The sequence below is a fragment of the Podarcis raffonei genome, chromosome 1 (assembly GCF_027172205.1).
Source record: "Podarcis raffonei isolate rPodRaf1 chromosome 1, rPodRaf1.pri, whole genome shotgun sequence".
Classification (NCBI taxonomy): Eukaryota; Metazoa; Chordata; class Lepidosauria; order Squamata; family Lacertidae; genus Podarcis; species Podarcis raffonei.
In genome coordinates, this window is record NC_070602.1 from 32,985,928 (window position 1) to 33,000,538 (window position 14,611).

At 42.2% G+C, this 14,611-nt stretch overlaps 1 protein-coding gene across 6 annotated transcripts in view; it reads left to right on the forward strand.

Annotated features, from left to right (window-relative positions):
* The window catches only part of SLC25A21 (solute carrier family 25 member 21), a 274,630-nt gene that overhangs the window by 173,523 nt on the left and 86,496 nt on the right, over positions 1 to 14,611 (forward strand). For 5 of the 6 annotated variants that reach the window (XM_053380149.1, XM_053380158.1, XM_053380112.1 and 2 more), the window contains one exon: positions 9,992 to 10,075. The exons of the other annotated variant lie outside the window; for it this stretch is intronic. In XM_053380149.1, coding sequence (XP_053236124.1) covers positions 9,992 to 10,075 — 84 coding nt within the window. The remainder of the gene's footprint in view (positions 1 to 9,991; positions 10,076 to 14,611) is intronic. 6 annotated transcript variants of the gene reach the window in all.

Consider the following 14,611-nt stretch of genomic DNA (forward strand, 5'->3'; position numbering starts at 1 on the left):
TAAACTATTTGTGTGTCATGCACCAGTGAGACAGCTATAATTAGTTATTTTTGTTAACCATTAGTGTAATTACTGTAGCAGATCTCCATGCAACTGTTCCATGGACAAGTTAAACCTGCTCCCAGGCAGGTTTAATTTATGTATCTCTGGCTTTGCCAAGTATTCTAAGTGTCTTTTAATTATTTCAGACACAGTTCTTAGTTCTGTCTTTGGAAAACTCCTGTAGCTTTGACTTACTTTACTAAATGTTATGGAAAACCAGATTAATTCAAAGAGAAAATCATTTCATGATTCCCCTACCATGTCATCATGACATGTCATGATGTTTCCCTACTTATCAACACTGCTTTGTGAGTGGTCAGTGTGTTTATTTTTCATATGTTTACAGGGTAATCTTTGCATGTTTGCTCAGAATTAATCCACACCATGTTCAATGGGGCTTACTCCCTAGTAAGTATGTTTAAGGTTCCAAGTTTACAAAGCCTAGTTAACATTTACAATGATTTGTCAGCAAAGACAGAAGGGAAAGCTTCTGAGCTCCTTGCAGCCACAAAGCAAGGAGATTTGCAACTCCAAGGTTTGCTGTGGCTTGTTTTAGCTCATTCTTTGCCAGTAAACTGTGGTTTAGCATAACTGCCAAATGGAAGGTTATTGAGGCCTGCAAGTGCTTCCATCTTATCTGAAGTGGTTTCGTTCAAACATAGATAGAGTATGAGTTACTATAGTTTCTGGATGATGGCCCTTCACTCTGCAGGTGTGGGGTTGTGCATTTAAATTATCGTTCACTAATTTTTCACCCAGGAGATCATTCAACTATGTCCTAATCCCCAATTTTCAGTCTGATACAGGAAGCGCTTACTATATACTATCCCTGCACGTTTGAATCCATAAGAAGGTAGCTATGCTGTATGATTGAAAAATTTGTATGAATAACTACATCACTTTTAGTTCTCAAAACATTTCCCATCCTTTAACCTTTTTGTTTTTAAGAAGAGGTGCACTTGCTCATAAATGACATGTGCATTTTGATTTCAATTAATGTTGGGATTGTACTTTTTAACCCAGTTTTATCCAATGGTTATACAGAAGCAGAATTAAGAATATAATATAGTATATCCAGAGTAATGAAGTGTGGCAGAGGTCAATTAGAGAGTGAAGTTATTGAAAGATCTACTGAAAAGAAGATAATTTCCTGTTTCTGCACTGCTCTACTGTTCTCTGTCTTATGCTTATACTTAAAATATCATTGCAGTATTACAATAGTTAAAATATAAAGCCCCGTATTGGCAAAATTTATACCTCTGGCTTAAAATAATTAGGTATTTGTTTTGAATTCTAATGTCCATATTTTCAACAGTTTATGTGATTTGAAAGATTTACCCTTCAAATAAACTGCAGAATTATATTCTCAATTTACTTATTATCCTTGGTAAGTAATATAAACAACCTGCACGTTCTGTTCCAGATGGTGGAATAACTTATCAGTGTTCATTCGGTAATAACTAAGCCCCTAATGAAATCTAAGCATAAGTAATGACAAATGCAATATGTATAGTAGCAAATATCCAAATTGTGAACAAAAAGCATTAGAGTAAATGCCCTAATTAAATGTGACAGCTTAAAATACAGCCCTTTTACTTACCATGTGAATCAGTAAGTATGCAGCCTTGGAATATTCATTTTGAAATTGGTTGTGCTTTTAGGAACAGCAATTTGGGGGGTTTCCAGAATGTAGCCCTTTCTAATTCAAAGCCCTTCCTATCTCAGGGTCTGAAGGTAAGAACAATACCAGAAAACATGTAGATACCAAATCCCTGTGGCATGAACAATCAAATTAAATAAGAATGAAATAATAAAGGATTTTAAGGATATGAATTATTTTGTGATAGGAACATATCCTCTGGCTTTCTCTGCCCTATAACAAGTCAGGTCCATCTAGTTCAGTATTGTCTGCACTGAGCGACAGCAGCTTTCCGGGGTTCCAGACAGAGGTCTGTCCCCATCCTACCTGAAAATGCTGGGGACTCAGCCTTTTATGGGAAAGGCAGCAGTGATTTATCTATTTTATTTCACAAATAAATAAAATTCCCACACTAAGGCTGGGATCCTGAGAATAAAAGGGGGGAGGGTGCTCAAATAGGAAAATCAAATATTCTGCTCTTCTTCTCTTTACTTTGCTTGATTCATCTTTAGCACAGTTGCAGAGGGCTGAAGCAGGGCAGCTGCCGATGTTCCAGCACCCGGTGAAGACGCCTTATGATCTTCCTTTGCATTTTCCTTGCAAGACTTTCATATGTGCTAGAATTGAGGGCCGAGATGGTCTGACAGCGTTAATGAAGAGCATGGGTAGGCAAACTAAGATCTTCTAAATCCGGCCCGTGGACGGTCTGGGAAACAGCGTGTTTTTACATGAGTAGAATGTGTCCTTTTATTTAAAATGCATCTCTGGGTTATTTGTGGGGCATAGGAATTCGTTCATTTATTTTTTTTCAAAATATAGTCCAGCCCCCCCCCCCAGGTCTGAGGGACAGTGGACCGGCCCCCTGCTGAAAAAGTTTGCTGACTCCTGATGAAGAGTATCCTTAAGCTAAAGGTCAAGACAGGATGCGATCACCAAACAGAAGCTTCTGTGCTTCCAGTTCAGGTTTCTTGTTTTTTCCAAACCAAAACAAGAAGTATAATAAATAGGACTACAACATCTATATCCGGGCTATGGCTCCTTAAGGCTTCTATCAAGACTGACCCCAGCCACACACACCCTCCCCAGACCACCCCACTCACCAGCCCTGCTTCATACCTTCCTGGAATGCTTTTGCCTGGCTGGAATGTGTCCTTGAATTCTGGTAAGACCTCTTGCTTGCTTGCTTGGATCGATGGACGAGAGAGTAAGTTGTGTGCTGAAACTAGACTACTGTACAAAGTTGTATTCTTTGCTCCATCCACTTTTGACTCTGATCCACACCTGGTATATGGCCCCAGCAGGAAATGTGCCCCTCAGACTGAGAAAGGTTTCCCACCCCTACTTTATCTGATCAAAACTTTTAGTTTCAATTTTAATTTCAGGTTACCATTTGTCCTCAGTTAATCAATCACAATATACTCTACTGGCCATTTCTACATGCTGGTGGGAGTGTGGGTTAATCTTCTTCTTCTTCTTCTTCTTCTTCTTCTTCTTCTTCTTCTTCTTCTTCTTCTTCTTCTTCTGTAATCACTCATAGCCAAGTAAGATTGTCTTCCATGAACACGGTTTTAACAGTGAGTCGGTAAGTGACTGTGGAGGCCAATTCTGGATCCACACATCCGTCTACATGGGGTCATAGCCAAGTAAGATTGTCTTCCATGAACACGGTTTTAACAGTGAGTCGGTAAGTGACTGTGGAGGCCAATTCTGGATCCACACATCCGTCTACATGGGGACATAGGTTTTTCCAGGTGGGAGTTGTTCACAGTGAGGGTTTGCCAAGTATGCCTTCCTCTTAGAACGTTTCTCCCTTTTGTCCTGAGTTCAAGCATCTTCAAAGCCCATGACAGCTTTGGTAAAGGCTGTTCTCCAATTGGAGCACTCTCAGGTCAGTGTTTCCCAGTTGTCGGTTTTTATACTATATATTTTTAGATTTGCCTTGAGAGAGTCTTTAAACCTCTTTTGTTGACCACCAGCATTACGCTTTCCATTTTTAAGAGTGGAATAGAGTAGTTGCTTTGGAAGACAATAATCAGGCATCTGCACAACATGACCAGTCCAACAAAGTTGATGTTGAAGAATCAGCGTTCTTCTATCCACCAAGCCATTACCTTCCTACATTTATGGTGACTGGTACTTAAAAGTACTTCAGTCTGATTGGCAATTAATTTGACAAGGAAGGAAGTCTAACCTCAGTAGACTGCAGATTGTTCGTAAAGCATAAAGTTATAAAACATTATTCAGTTTTTAACTTACCATTATTTTGTATATTCAGGTCATGCTTAGTCTTTCAACATTGACTCCAGCGAAAACAGTTTTTGAACTGGATTCTTTCTTTAAATCAGCATTGCTCCTTCTGTCTGCCTCCTGCACATCTTCCTTTGCCTCTGGTAAAACCAATTCTTGAGTTCACACATGAGCTTTTTTATAACAAGTACTGGCAATCAATTAACTACTTCATTAACAAGTTACGCCCGATTTTATTGAGCCTGGCAACTTCATATCAAAGACCTCTATTCACAGAACTAGATTACAGCTCCTAATTGGCATGTAGTTTAGGGTTGCTATTAAAACTATAAAACTGATTTACTACAAAAAGAACAAATCCAAAATACCTAAGGAGAGGAATGTTCTTCTCTATGCAACATTGTTACTTGCTACTAATAACTCATTTAACAATGTGCAGATCTTGTCTCTTATGAACCATAAAGCATATTTTGCATATTTACTTGTTTCCTTCATTCATTGAATTGATCTAGATTATTAAATACTTAGGGGGGAAAGGAGACAAAGTGAAGTACAATTCTCACTGATGCCAATGGGAAAGTTAGATCAAAGGCACTTAAGTGCTTAATGTTTACTTTGCTGTGGTCTTATTAATTATTTTGCTGTGCAGTTATGACTATTAGGACGAGTAGACTCTTGAACTACATTATTTGCAGTAGAATTCTTCATGGAAAGAGCCACTTTTGATGAAGATGTGTGATAACAAAGAAGGATAACATCACTGTGACTACCAGAGAAAAAGCCCTTTCTATATCCTAGCCACAATTACTAGCCTTCCCTGCACAATAAACTCTTATTTTAATCTTGCCATCTCTCCTTCTGCTTCATCTCAGTGTAGACTAAACCTAGTCTACAGCAAGATGAGGTAGGAGAGTCCAGAGGTGGTAGAATATGTTACCACTTCAGATTCAAAAGCCAGGTGTGGACTCATATTTATGAATGCTTCCTACACTAAAAACCAAAAAACAACAACACTGAAGTATAAAAGAACAGGATATGCTAGAACATAGAGAGTTAGAACTCCTGTGTGTGTTTTTTTTGGGGGGTGGATAGGTGTGGGGGACTCCCTGGTCCTGAATGGGGTAACTGTGCCCCTTAAGGTGTGCAGCCTGGGAGTCATTTTGGACTCACAGCTGTCCATGGAGGTGCAGGTCAATTCTGTGTCCAGGGCAGCTGTCTACCAGCTCCATCTGGTACGCAGGCTGAGACCCTACCTGCCTGCGGACTGTCTTGCCAGAGTGGTACATGCTCTAGTTATCTCCCACTTGGGCTACTGCAATGCGCTCTACATGGGGCTACCTTTGAAGGTGACCTGGAAACTACAACTAATCCAGAATGCGGCAGCTAGACTGGTGACTGGGAGCGGCCGCCGAGACCATATAACACCGGTCTTGAAAGACCTACACTGGCTCCCAATACGTTTCCGAGCACAATTCAAAGTGTTGGTGCTGACCTTTAAAGCCCTAAACGTCCTTGGCCCTGTTTACCTTAAAGAGCATCCCCACCCCCATTGTTCAGTCTGGACCCTGAATCGGCTCTGAGGGCCTTCTGGCAGTTCCTTCAGGAACCAGGCAGAGGGCCTTCTCTGTAGTGGCGCCCACCCTGTGGAACACCCTTCCACCAGATGTCAATTACCTCACTTTTAGAAGACATCTGAAGGCAGCCCTGTATAGGGAAGTTTTTTATGTGTGATGTTTTATCGTGTTTTTAATATTCTGTTGGGAGCTGCCCAAATTGACAGGGTATAAATAATAAATTACTAGTAGTAGTAGTAGTAGTAGTGGGACGTGGGTGGCGCTGTGGGTAAAAGCCTCAGCGCCTAGGGCTTGCCGATCGAAAGGTCGCGGTTCGAATCCCCGCGGCGGGGTGCGCTCCCGCTGCTCGGTCCCAGCGCCCGCCAACCTAGCAGTTCGAAAGCACCCCCAGGTGCAAGTAGATAAATAGGGACCGCTTACCAGCGGGAAAGTAAACGGCGTTCCATGTGCGGCTCTGGCTCGCCAGATGCAGCTTGTCACGCTGGCCACGTGACCCGGAAGTGTCTGCGGACAGCGCTGGCCCCCGGCCTATAGAGTGAGATGGGTGCACAACCCCAGAGTCTGTCAAGACTGGCCCGTATGGGCAGGGGTACCTTTACCTTTACCTTTTACTACTACTATAAATGCAGGAAGATTTTAGCAAATGGAAACGTAAAAAAATGGTATCTCCCACCTGCAGTGTGAAATCGCAGACTCATAGAGCTGGAAGCAACCATGAGGGTCATCTAATCCTTCATCCTGCAATGCAGTGACCTTTTTGCCCAACATGAGGCCGAACCCCATGACCCTGAGATTAAGAGTCTCATGCTCTATCAACTGAGCTATCCATTTAATTGTTTGTGTGTAGACAAGGCTCCTGAGGGATATTTGAGAGCAACTACAATCCTTTTCAGACATTTGGTTTCCATGGATACTGTGTGGTGGGATGGCAGCAAGCTCCACTCGTTCTAGGCACATTTATCCAAAAGTCTGTTGAGGCTCCAAAAGTGTGCATGTGTGTAAAGGTAAAGGTAAAGGGACCCTTGACCATTAGATCCAGTTGTGGCCGACTCTGGGGTTGCGGCGCTCATCTCGCTTTATTGGCCGAGGGAGCCGGCGTACAGCTTCCGGGTCATGTGGCCAGCATGACTAAGCCACTTCTGGCAAACCAGAGCAGTGCACGGAAACGCCGTTTACCTTCCCGCCGGAGTGGTACCTATTTATCTACTTGCACTTTGACGTGCTTTCGAACTGCTAGGTTGGCAGGAGCAGGGACCGAAGAACGGGCGCTCACCCTGTCGTGGGGATTTGAACCGCTGATCTGCAAGCCCTAGGCTCTGTGGTTTAAACCACAGCGCCATGTGTGTAGGGCCCTTCTATAACATTCAAAAGGACGTGTCTGGAGTATTTTTGCTCCATCCTATGTACATAAGATACAAGCTCCATCCTGGCCTATGTGCATTCATTTAAAAATTTGCAGAAGGCCCTCCTCACATGCATGTGGTTTGTCATCTACAGACATTCAAGAAGGCACAGGGCTTGGATTAAAGCTTGTTGTGCTCCTAATACTGAACAGTACATGAATACAGTGGTACCTCGGGTTACAGACGCTTCAGGTTACACACGCTTCAGGATACAGACGCTTCAGGTTACAAACTCCGCTAACCCAGAAATAGTACCTCGGGTTAAGAACTTTGCTTCAGGATGAGAACAGAAATCGTGCGGTGGCAGCAGCGGGAGGCCCCATTAGCTAAAGTGGTGCTTCAGGTTAAGAACAGTTTCAGGTTAAGAACAGACCTCCGGAACGAATTAAGTATGTAACCAGAGGTACCACTGTACTGAACACCTGTAAATAGTTTGTGTTGACAGCCAGAGTCAACCTCTTTTCACACATCTATGCTGGGCATCCCAACCAACTTATCTAGATTCCTGCTTTTTTTTTGTTCTGCAACTTCTTTTGGATAAATTTTAAAGAATGTTTGCATCATCTGGAAATTTAAGCAATGAGCTGCTTACCTGCTTCCTTTTATAAGATAATTAAGCTTTCAAAAAAGCTTCATCTATACACGATGCAATGCGCATTCCTTTTAATGACGTAAACTATCATTAAATTGACAAATTAATACATATTTTAATACTACATGGTAGAGATTCCCGCCAGGTGCATTTTTCTGTCACCCAATTTAAAAATGCACCAGTTATTTGGCATTCTGTTATTTATTGAACTTTATCTAATGCCACTGGAAGATGTGAGACTTAACCTTCCCAAGGGCTCTTTGAAAAAAGAAAAGTTATGCACCGGTTCTTACTGGAGTGTAAAGCTGTTGAAGAGTGTTTGCTGCTCTGCCAACTTGGCAACAGTTGTTTTTTGGGCTAATAAAAGAAGTTACCCCAGACAACCATTTCGAATGTGCCAGAACTACTTTTATTGGGACTATAGAAAGGCCCCAACATAAGTGCACTCAAAAGAGGTGTGGACTTCCTTTCATAATTGCCCAATGTATTTTCATTACATCATCAGGAAATTTCTCTCTCGGAGCTTGGAAAATGGTCACATTAAAAAACTACTTTGGAAACAGTAGACACCATCCAGCCCAAATTATGTACCTTTAAGGCCCATTACTTTCAGTAGGGCTCCTGTTCTATACATATTTACCTTGAAGTAAGTCCCATTGAGTTCTGTGGGGCTTTCTTCTGAGTAGACTTGCAGAGGTTTGCACTGCAAATCTCACCTGTTGAAATGTACTGTATGGTACTTTTAATTACCTAATGTTTCCTCATTCGTGGCCATTAATTTTTTCTTTGAAAAAAACTACCTAAGACTAAAGAATAAAATAAACACTATTAAAAATCAGTTTTCATCGCAGATGTTGAGAAAGAGTTCCTTAAAATGTTCCAGTCTTTTGCAAATTCCTTATGGAATTGTTATGTTATCTTCTCACACTCTAGAAGCGTCAAGTAAAATACAGCAGCCCTGCTTGCAGACCTTTCCCTAACACAGAAGAGAACAGGATAGTCTCTGTGTGCAGATTGGTGTGTACTTTAGATTATGCTATGGAGATAAATGTAATCTACACATGGGTAGAAATAATGGAGATCAATGAACCTTAATGTGGTAGAATTGAAAGATAATAGGTTGCTGAAGCAAATCCCATGTTCATCGAGTTGAGTAGCAGCTTAAACTTGGGAAAACTCATCAAGCTGTATATTTCCCGCCTCACGCACTACCAGCAGCTGACAGTTATATGAAGTGAGTACAGTGGTGTCCTCAGCGTAGGACTTGGGGGCAGAAGCCCAGGGCGCCACTCAGCAGAAAGCACAGGAGGGATCCCAAATGCAACAGGGCTGGCTTTCCAAATGTTGAAGGAAGTAAAGTACACATCACCATGGGGAGTGTGGGGGGCCTGTTTCAGTTCAAGGGTCTCATAGAGCAACCTTCTGTGGTCCACATTCCACTGATTAGTGGGGCCAGAGGCAAAATTGGGTAGAGCAAGAAACATAAATTTAACCTTTGTGGAGTAGGCTAATTTCTAAGGTAAAGGTAAAGGACCCCTGGATGGTTAAGTCCAGTCAAAGGCAGCTATGGGGTTGCAGCGCTCATCTTGCTTCAGGCTGAGGGAGCCAGCGTTTGTCCATAGACAGCTTTCCGGGTCATGTGGCCAGCATGACTAAACCGCTTCTGGTGCAACAGAACACCGTGACGGAAACCAGAGTGCACAGAAACACCGTTTACCTTCCCACCGGAGTAGTACCTATTTATCTACTTGCAGTGGCGTGCTTTCAAACTGCTACGTTGGCAGAAAGTGGGACAGAGCAATGGGAGCTCACCCCGTCGTGTGGATTCGAACCGCCGACCTTCTGATCAGCAAGCCCAAGAGGCTCAATGGTTTAGACCACAGCACCATCCGCTCCCCATAGGCTAATTTCTAAACACACACACACCACTCTCGGTCCTCCATCCAGACAAGTGAGAGGCATTACCAGAGTTGATTAGACTCTCATTAGGGCATTATGCCAAAGGCTTCATGGAAAAGGTGGGTCTTTTAAAGCAATTTGAAGAAAGCGTATAGATGTTCTGTGAGGCATTTTCAAGTGTTATAGAACAGCAAAGAATGAAGAGCAGAATCATCTGAGGGAGCAGAAGACCTTTAGATGGCTGGGAGTAGTGGAGTTGGAAGAGTGACAGACACAGAGATTTATCAGTTTATCAATAGATAACACTAGGATTTGTGTTGGATCCAAGACTGGACAGGAAGCCCATGTGGGGATTTAAAGAGGGATATTATGTGATCAGAGTGACAAGAAACATGAATGCTTTCACAGTTCCTCCATTCTGCATAATGGGAATAATGGTTATTTCAGAAAACTCTGCCAGTTTAAAAGCTGGTGTAAATAAAAAATAGTTACACATGAGAATGCTGAAGAAGAGTTTGGGTGGAATCTTTGAAGTCAAATTTGTCTTTTTAAACCCTTCTATTGCTTTTGTCCTATCATGGACTACTTTTTATAGGTTCCAAATTCAAAGAGGAAACACTGATCCAACCAGATACAAGAGCCTGGGAGACAGCTTTAGGACCATATTCCGGACAGAAGGGTAAGGACAAACACAATTGTTTTATTTATGATCTACTTGAAAAAAGTTTTTAAAACAATAACTTACTTTAATATCATTGTTTCGTTTAATGTAATATTTGTAACCTTTGAAAGGAAACTCAGAGTAACGGATAATATCAAAATTATGATCAACATAAACAAAATATACATCTAAACAATAAATAAAAAGTTTATGGTGGCATCCGTCCATCTCGCAAGACAATGGAAGAGTACACCTTTGAGGGTAAAGTCAAACCATTGGAGGGTTACAGCGTCAGCTGTGGCTGTAGAGACCAAGAAGGGAGATGAATGTGTCCGGTTTTGCTGCACATGATATTTCTTCTTTCTGCACTTCTCCCAGTAGTCAGTCCTCCTCTGATCACTGCTGTGGATATACGACCTGTCTCCAGGCATTGCGGTCGTCTGCAAGGCATTCCCACACAGCGGGGTTAATGTTGCCAGCCTTCATGTCATGTTTACAGACATTTTTGAAATGCAGAGTTGGTCTGCCTACAGGCCTAGTGCTTGAAGCCAACTCTCCACTGAGCTTGGGGGTTCTGCCATCTTCCATTCAGTGTTGTGACAAACAAACGACAAAATACATAAAACAATATTTTCAGAACATCATCTTCCTTAGAGGCAGCTTTGGGGGGAGGAAGTGGGCTTAAGAGTGTTTGGGGATCTGGGAAGATCAGGTGCCCTGACTTGACCAAGCTGAAGTGTTTTCTGCTAAGGCAAAACCACCAATGGCTAGAACCTCTTGTCAATATTGGGTGATCTGTGAATTTCCAGCATGCTGGAAAAACAATACTAGGCCCTTTTGTGTCAATTAGTGTTTTTCTTCACCAGCTGAGTATGTAACTCCTGGAATGTCAAATTTAGCATGTGTCTAAGTTTTTATGTGACTGGGGTTGAAGTGTTTAGAATATTTCCTAAGTAACTACGAAACTGATCTTATTTCATTAACTGTTATTGAATGGCAAGTTTTATGCAGTACAGGTGCATGAGGTAATGCTGACACAATGGGAAAGCTGGTGTATGGTAGGTAGGAAACATAAAAACCTTTTTTTTTTTTAGTTTTAGTGCAAGAAAGATAATGATAAATTTTGTTTCATTTACTTTACATAGAAGACATGTTTTCCTTAACACATTTATATTAGGTCTGCTTAAAAATAAATAAATAACCTGCCCCTTTAAAAAATGTTCCCTAACATTTAGACTTAGTTCCGAGCCATTTTCCTTCATGTCCAGGAGCAATAGTGACTGCTTCCAGGCGATTAGCAGCACATCCTTTGGACTATCAAAACATTATTTCCTGAGACTGGAAAAAGCACCATGGTATCATTAGACAAAACCTTTAGCAAGAAGGAGCAGTTTCACAATGGAACCAATGATCTAGGATGATGGTGGACTCTCCTTCACTGTGGGTGTTTAAGTAGCCATTTATTGAGAATACTGTAGCTTACACTTTCATGCATTGCAATTCCCTCTCCTCCCCTTTCATGCCCTCAAGTAAAAGAAGGAAAGCTTCTTCTTTCAATTTTAAATCAGCCATGTGACATCCAACCTCGGTGAACAGTGGTTACTTCAAACAGTGGCTTGTGAGAACAACTGGGGATTAAACAAACCACAGTTCCCAAGTTTTTGATATGATGGGCAACACTGGTCCATTTAAAGGTAGAGAGAGTGTGGGGTGCGCAGAATTCTGCTTCTTGTTCTGGGTTATTGTACAGGAAAACTAGAGTTTCCTCTTTCATCTGAACCTGCTTGTAGTGTTTATAGGCTTAACAAGAAAGTGTGTGTTTGTGAGGTGTTGGTACTACAGTTGTCTAACCAGCTCCTAAAGAAATAAGTAGTTTGTCACACTCAGTGGCATAGTGTGGGGGGTGCAGGGGGGGCCGGCCGCACCGGGCGCAACATCTGGGGGTTAGGGTTAGGGGGCGCAAATCCACGGGTTAGGGGGCGCAAATCCACGGGTTAGGGGGTGCAAATTACTTGCCTTGCCCCGGGTGCTGACAACCCACGCTACGCCACTGGTCACACTGAGACCCAATTTATATGGGATATGCACCACAGGAAAAGTACTTACCTGTGTAAATGTTCCATGCATGTCCTGCAACATATGAATGCACTTTCTATTTGTGTTATTTTTACACAAGTAGCATTTGTACATCACTGGCATGCCCACATAGGTCAGTGGCAGAGCAACTGCTTTGCAAACAGAGGATCTCAGGTTCGATCCCCATCGCCTACAAGTAGGGATAGAAGTGTTTCATGTCTGGAACCCTTGAGAGACACTTAGACCTTAGACAATATTGAGCTAGATGGACCAGTGGTGTGACTTGGTATAAGCAAGCTTCATTTGTTTGTTATTGCTGGCATGCTAATGTAATAATAATAATAATAATAATAATACTCTGCCCATCTGACTGGGTTTCCTCAGCCACTCTGGGCAGCTCCCAACAGAATATTAAAAACACGATAGAACATCAAACATTTAAAACTTCTCTAAACAGGGTTGCCTTCAGATGTCTTATAACAATCAGATAGTTGTTTATTTCCTTGACATCTGGTGGGAGGGCATTCCACAGGGCTGGTGCCACTACTGAGAAGGCCCCCTGCCTGGTTCCCTGTAACCTCAATTCTCGCAGTGACGGAACCACCAGAACGCCCTCAGAGCTGGACCTCAGTGTCCAGGTTGAACAATGGGGATGGAGACACTCCTTCAGGTAGGCCATTTAATGCTTTAAAGGTCAACACCAACACTTTGAAGTGTGCTTGGAAACGTCTCGGTGGGAGCCAGTGTAGGTCTTTCAGGACCATTGTTATATGGTCTTGGCGGCCACTCCCAGTCATATATAGGTTCATATCGGCATTTGGACATGACATTATTGTGATGAACACTTGCACAGTTACAGTAGGCCACGTCACACATCAATCAGGGCCTGAATGTGCACCACATTGCAACCTTGTTTCAGAGATATTTATAAGATTGTTTCATAACCTCTATCATTTTCAAACATACCTCCAGGGCCTGAAATATTCCTCTTACCACCATGATTTGTTGGCTTGAAAAATGACTCCGGGCAAGCTATTTTTCACATTGGTAATAACAGGCAGTCTCTTAAAACAATATAAAAATAACTTGCTAAATCTTAGTATGGAATAAGAGGACAATAACCTTTTGAAAAGCATCTGCTCCTAGACTTTTCTCTGTCAACACCAAAGATTAGTGAATGTAACACTTACTCTTTTAACGCAGCAGACATCGGCTTTTTCTGGTGAGCACTTTCTTACTCATTTCAGACCCTTTGGTGAGCTTAGCCACTGCCAAACAATAAGTGAAAACTTTTGTACTGGTGTTAGGCTGAGTGAGAGCTGATTAGGAATCTGAGCCTCAGCCACAGGCAGGTCGTAGTGTTGACAAGAAGAAAGCATGAAGAATTTTGTTTTCTTTTTCAAATCTTGGTGCTCTCAGTCGAGGGAAAGAGGGCAGCCCTTGTGTGCTTTCTTTCAAATGCTTGCTAAAGAAGGTGACTTTAAGAGACATTGTGAGCTGTAATATAAGCGCTGCTTTTTGAACAATTCAAGTTAAGGCTGTTGTTGTTGTTGTTTAGTCGTTTAGTCGTGTCCGACTCTTCGTGACCCCATGGACCAGAGCACGCCAGGCACCTCTGTCCTCCACTACCTCCCGCAGTTTGGTCAGACTCAGTTGCAAGCTGTGTTCTCATCATGAGGCTGTTTATTTTCGTTAATACTGCCACCATAAAATCCAACATGAAATTTGAATTGAGTCGGTTATGAGGCTGTGAGGAGCAGGGTGGCTTCAGCATGTGGAATTTCTGCTATAGGGAAACATGTTTGGAAACCTTATTGGGAGCACTTAGGAAATTGGTTTAAACCTTCTTCTTTAGGGAACTTGTGATGACAATTTAAATAAGCCTCAGTTTATTTTATGTTTGGCTGCCATATTTGCTTGTCTTATCTGAATATTTTATAACAGCATTTGCTTTAAACAGCTGAGGCACCTGAGAGGATTTTCGTCTCAAAAATCTCACCATAAGCTACAGCAGTCAAAGAGATATAGGACAGTAAAGTTCCACTATGAACCACATTTGGAGGTTCATAGTTAATGGAGTTGGCCACTAGACTCTGTCATAGTCTTTTCTTCTTCCAGAGTTTGGATTATGAAGTTTCTAGGGTAGAATTTGGTTAGGCAAACTCTGAGTTTCCATGGCTTCCTTCTCCCAAGGCTTGAAAACATCACTGGCTTGGTTCCTAGAACTGTTGAAGAAGAAGAAGAAGAAGAAGAAGAGTTTGGATTTGATATCCCGCCTTTCACTCCCCTTCAGGAGTCTCAAAGCAGCTAACAATCTGCTTTCCCTTCCTCCCCCACAACAAACACCCTGTGAGGTGAGTGGGGCTGAGAGACTTCAAAGAAGTGTGACTGGCCCAAGGTCACCCAGCAGTTGCATGTGGAGGAGCGGAGACGCGAACCCGGTTCCCCAGATTACGAGACTACCGCTCTTAACCACTA